Here is a 5,392-nt window from a genome sequence, read left to right on the forward strand (position 1 = left end):
CAAAGATGATGATGATGGTGATGTGGCTCGTACACTGGCTCACCAGGATTGTTGATGCATTGGAGAAGTCAGAGGGAAATGGGATGTCAGGACAGGGCATGGCAGCCTTTATGTTGTATTTCAACTGCCCCTGGGTAACTTGGGAGGCAGAATGAGGGGAGGTGCTCTAGGTGGTACAGGAGCTCTGAAGTGGTGGGTGAGGCTGCTGCTGCTCTGGGATCAGCAACTGCAGCTCTGCTTGTGCTGCTCCCATGCTGAATGTGTCCCTTTTTCCTCTAGGTGAAATGCCCTGCCTCCAGATCCAAAATTCACAAAGGTAGGCCTGGAAGTTGTGCTGCTGTTTATGCTCAGATGTGGAGCTGCTTGGAGAAGCCTCATTTAAAATTTGAAATACATCAAAACCTTTGGCAATCCCAAAATATGCCAACTCTTTAGGTAGTTCCCCTTGAATGGGCTCTGTTACTCCTTGTTGGAGTCTGGCTGCAGCCTCCCAGGACAGCTGAGGACCTTTGATGTCACAGTGTGTTTAAAAATCCTAAAAACCCTTTGCTGCCAGCTCCCAGAATCCCAAAGCACCTGAGAACACTGCTGCACGTTGAATCCAGCAGCTTCAGGGAGGTTTTGAGGAATAATGCATCCTGCAGAGGAGAGCGTGTTCCTCCCAGCCCACTCACTTCTGTTGGGCTGAGATGTGCTGCTGAGACACTGAGCTGGGGATGGCTCTGGCAGGGAGGAGGGAGGGGGAACAGCCAGGTTCTCATCTCATCTGCAATTAGACAAGAGCCAATTGTGGGGCTGGAATTGGCACTGCTGACGTCAGCTGGTCTGCGACTTGTGTCAGTTTGGAGCAGACTCCAGCCTGGGTGGTGTGTGAGACACACTTGGGAGTTATTTCCCCGTTTGGGGTGAGGGGAAGGTGCTGAAGAAAGGCTCAAGAAGCTGTTGGATGTGGCAGATTGTGCCTGCAAGCTCTGAGACCTGTGCTGGGCACGCTCTGAGGCCTCACAGTGGCATCAGAGCCACTGCTGGGATCACTCACCCATCTGAGCTGGATCTGGGGCCTGCACGTGGCCTCTCTCTCAGAAGTGCTGAGCATTTGGCAGTGTTTGCATGGAAAAAAACTTGATCCTGTACTGAAATAGCAGCTCCAGTGACGTAGCAGCACATTTGAGGCAAGCAGAGGGTGAGGCTGCTGAGGACAGGTGGGCTCAGACTTTCTGGGGAAGGAGGGTGAAATATCTTTGGAAAAAATAGCATTGAGGGCCAAGATCACAAGAAAACAAAACTCCTCGCCCTTCAGAGGCCATGAGGGAGGCAGGAGAGGCTTGGTTTCAGAGTCAGGCAGATGTCTTGTGGGAGCACCTTGGTGTTTTTTGTTTCTTAGCCAGATCAGGACTCAGGTTTCCAAGGTGAGCGTAATGTGAGTGGGACCTGCAGGACAGGAGGGACCTTGGAACCTCCCCTCCCAGCCTGGCTCTGAAAACATTTTCCCTCAATGCACTGCTGAGGCTCTTTTGCTCTGTTCTTGCTCTCCAAAGGAAGCAAAGCTGCTGTTTACCCTCCTTGGGAACTGAGCAGAGGCCAGATCCTGCTCTCGAGTAGTGTCCTGGTGCCAGGCTTGGCTGGCAGCACCTTGGTTTGTCTCCAGCATCTCTTGCTGCTTTGACATCCCCACGCTGGCCTGAGCCAGGCTGATGAGCCAGGTTCTGCACTCAAGGCAGGGTGAATGGAGGAAAAGGTGCTGGAAGTTGTTGCAGAGCTCTGAGCCAGTGCAGCAGCTGCTGCAGTGCCTGAGTTCCCTTCTCATACTCAGTGACACATTGTGGGGGGTTGTGTGACAGTTCTTGGGGTTGGAGTCAGAAGGCTCAGGGTTAGGCCAGTGGCTGTGTGGCTGAGGAGGCATTAAAGATGTGAGGGGATGGCTGAATACCCTTCCAAATGTGGAAATGTCCCGTGGTTGGGCCACCTAGAGTTTGGTCACCCCACTGCACACTTGGGCCAGGGCTGTTGGGGGTCACCTAGAGATGTTCTGTCTGTGCTTGGCCACCATTTGGCATTCACCAGTGCCAGAAGTTCTGGTGCACTCAGCTCTGGAGCCCAGCTCTGTTGGGGAATGAGTGACTAAGTAGGGAATTTGACCAGGAAAACTAACCAGGTTTCTCTCTGGCAGGAAAATTGAAGCCCCCTTTCCTGAAAGTTGAAGACCAGAGCAGGTAAATGAGACCTTTCTAAACATCCTACCCTAAAACCTCGGGGTCTCTCCTTCCCTGGTTTCATTCCTGCCCATGAGGCTGCCCTGGCTTCTGTGCAGACCCTGTTCCACCCTGGGGAGTTGATTCTCTCCTAGAGGGAGGCAGATGGAGTTTAGAGAAACAATCCAGGTGTCTTGTGTGTCAGGGAGAAAAAAGGTGTTAAACGAGACTTGACAGCAGTTTCCTTCCTTGCTCAGATTCCCTGTGTGATCCTCAGCAGGTCACTTAATCCACCCAAGCAAGCCCTCAGCAGAGAGGAGTGAGATTGAAGCACAGGAGGTCAGGGCCTGTAACTTGAGGACAGCCTTGGGCACAGGGGACCTGATCCCTGTGGTGTTTCTGAAGAGTCTGTAACTCTACCAGCATCCACGGGGCCAATTAATTATTCCAAAGGCAACATTTAAGACATCTCAATTAAGAGTCAGATGTTGGGGTTTACATGCTGCATGCAGTGAAGTGTGAGGGGAGAGATGTGGGAATCAAAACCCTCCTGTGCAGTGGGGTAGCTGGAAATGCTGCACTGCTCTGAGCTGGGGCAAAAGGTGGAATTTGGGCTGAGCAGGCAAATTTGCCTTCTGTCCAAAACATGTCCCACTGGGGCTGTTACTGGGAACTGGGTTTAACACTTTAAATGTGTTAAATGAAATGAGAATTTCATTCTCATGTGAAGTCAGAAATGGGAGCTCTGGCACAGCCCCAGGAGAGCATTGGGCAGCAGCTCACCATGAATGAGGTGGCACCTTGAGCCCCTCCAGGCTGCAGGAGGGACAGCTCTGAAGCCTTGCCAGCACTGCCATGAGTCTCATGTCCTGATCTGCTGCTTCCAGGCAATTCAGGCCCTTCCATCACCAGTTCCAAAGCTTTCCTGCCCTCAACTTCCTGGCACCCAAAAGCTCCAGCCCATTTGAGCCTCTGAAAATCCCCTCCGATTCCTGCCAAGCCAGGTAGGCTGCAGCTCCTTCTGTGCAAGTGTGTAACCCTGCTCCTGCTCACTGCTGTTTCCTGGGCTCTGCGAGCCACCAGCCTTTGGGTGTGGGCACAGGGAGCCCTGTGCTGGTCCCTGCCAGGCAGGGTGACTCTGTGCTGTCCCTTGCAGGGGTGCTGAGGGCTGTGCCCTGCACAGCACTGGGGGGAAGAGCCCTCGTTCCACACACGTCACCGTGCCCAGGAAAAGGAGGGGGTTTTGTGAGTGCTGCCAAGAGACCTTTGAAGAGCTGCAGAAGGTAAAGGTTCCCCTGGGAGCTGGTTCCTTGCAGGAGGTGTGGGGGGCACTCAGAGGCTTTGTTAATTGTGTCATGCTCGTTAGCACTGTGAGCTCCTTCGGCAGGAATTGCTGCATCCAGCAGGATCTGCCTCTGAGGTGGGAACGTGGTGTGCCCAGAGCAGCAGGTCAAGCACAGAGGGTTTGAAGGCTGGAGCACAGCATGCTCCTCTCTTGGGTGCCAGAGCCTCAGGGATCATCCTGCTGCATGATCCATAAGGTGAAGAGGCTGTTCCATGGCAGCCATGGGGCACAGGCAGATTGAAAAGGTGGGAGGAGGTTTTTGAGGTGCCAAGCAAGGGAGCTTTCAGAGCCCAGCTGTTAGTGCCAGACAATGATGGAGGAGTCTGTTTCCTGCTACTGGGGATCCAGACACAGCCTCCTCATCAGCAGGAGCAGGGAACAGGACACTGTGTGTTCCCACACCTGGCAGACACTGGCTCTGTCCCTTTGCCCTCTGGTCTGTTAGGCTGTGGGCAGTGCCTGTTACTGCAAATTCCCCTCCTGGCAAAGCTTTGAGTGTTGTTAAAGGGCCTCTGCCACCTTCCAGCATCTCCTGAGCCCCCAGCACCAGAGGTTTGCCCAGGACAGCTCCCAGTACATCCCTGTGGATCGTGTCATCTCCCAGCTCACCAACAGCTTCATGGAGGGCTCAGCCAAGTAAGTCTGGGGATCTGGGAACTCCTGGAGCCCAAAGGCAGCAGGGTGCACATGGCACATCCATGGAATGGGGTCCCTGTGCCTGGGGATCAGAGGATGAAGCAGGACCAGCTTGGCTAGGCAAAGCTCAGACAAACCATGGGACATTTTCCTGCATTTCCATGGGGTTTCTCCTTCAGGGAACTCCCCATGGACTCCTGGTGCCTCCTAAATTAGAAAGGGCAGCTGAGCCCCCCTCTTCTGCCCCTGCTGCTCTGTAGCCCCCCTGTGACTGAGCACTGGGCTGAGGAGGCTGAGATCCCTTGTGCTGCCCATCTCTGCCAGCAGCAGAGTCATTCTGAGCCTCACCAGGCTGAAAGTGCCTCCCTGCTCCTGAGCAAGGGCTGCAAACACCCTGCACTGCAGGAGAGAGGCCTTGTCTCCCTGGGGGGAGTGTTGCTGGGGCTGGGTGAGCATTAACTGGTGGTTCCTCCCAGGGTGCCCTGGTCCTGCCTGGCAGATGAACATGTAGTGCCTCAAGCACACAGCACTGGAGGAATGAAGCTGCTGCCAGCAGAGCTGGGAAGGGAAGGGGAGCAGCCTGAGCAGGATGCTGTGGAACTGATAACAGATACAGAGCTGGATCATGGCCTGAAGACCCAGGGACATTCCCCCTGCCTGCCCAGGGGCAGGGTCACAGATCCCAGAGGAGGAGGGGACTTGTCAAAGCACAGCTCCCTGCAGCTGCCAAGGGGAGCAGGGCTCAGCAGAGGGGTCTGTGCTGCTCATGGTGCCCTGGGGGAGGCTGGGCTGGGGGCTTCAGGTTTAGGTTTGGCTCCTGAGCTGGGCTGGGGGCCTCGTGCAGCACCCACTCCTGTCAGAGAGGCAATGGCTTCTTCATGTGAACCTGTCAGCCACCCTCCCCAAGCCCAGGCTGCCTCCAGGAAGCGCCAGCTGTGCTCCAGACCCAGCTCCCAGGTGGCAAAGAGGCCCAGGCTGGAGCTGGGTTCTGGCCTGTCCCCCCTGGGTGAGCAGATGGAGCTGGTGGGAGGTGGGATGGGGGCGCAGCGGGCAGGGCAGCTGTCTGAGCCAGCCCTGCCCCTGGGCACAGAGCTCTCCTGCAGACCTCACAGCTCCCTTGCTTTGGATCTGTGCCTGTGTGAGAGCCCTGGGGACCCTGTGTTCCAGCCAGGATCCCCAGGAGCAGTGGCTGCAGGCTGGGATGCTGGGGAGGCAGCTG

General features: G+C 55.5%; 2 protein-coding genes across 2 annotated transcripts in view; both read left to right on the forward strand.

Annotated features, from left to right (window-relative positions):
* DBF4B (DBF4 zinc finger B) overlaps nucleotides 1-4,388 on the forward strand; it is a 13,379-nt gene extending 8,991 nt beyond the window's left edge. The window contains exons 6-10 of the mRNA XM_031063622.1: nucleotides 280-316; nucleotides 2,171-2,213; nucleotides 3,080-3,196; nucleotides 3,349-3,475; nucleotides 4,064-4,388. Coding sequence (XP_030919482.1) covers nucleotides 280-316; nucleotides 2,171-2,213; nucleotides 3,080-3,196; nucleotides 3,349-3,475; nucleotides 4,064-4,177 — 438 coding nt within the window. The 3' untranslated portion in view covers nucleotides 4,178-4,388. The remainder of the gene's footprint in view (nucleotides 1-279; nucleotides 317-2,170; nucleotides 2,214-3,079; nucleotides 3,197-3,348; nucleotides 3,476-4,063) is intronic.
* A 652-nt stretch (nucleotides 4,389-5,040) lies between these two features.
* The window catches only part of ADAM11 (ADAM metallopeptidase domain 11), a 14,448-nt gene continuing 14,096 nt past the window's right edge, over nucleotides 5,041-5,392 (forward strand). Inside the window, exon 1 of the mRNA XM_031063623.1 lies at nucleotides 5,041-5,203. Coding sequence (XP_030919483.1) covers nucleotides 5,041-5,203 — 163 coding nt within the window. The remainder of the gene's footprint in view (nucleotides 5,204-5,392) is intronic.

This window comes from Geospiza fortis, unplaced genomic scaffold, assembly GCF_000277835.1.
Source record: "Geospiza fortis unplaced genomic scaffold, GeoFor_1.0 scaffold373, whole genome shotgun sequence".
NCBI classification, from domain to species: Eukaryota; Metazoa; Chordata; class Aves; order Passeriformes; family Thraupidae; genus Geospiza; species Geospiza fortis.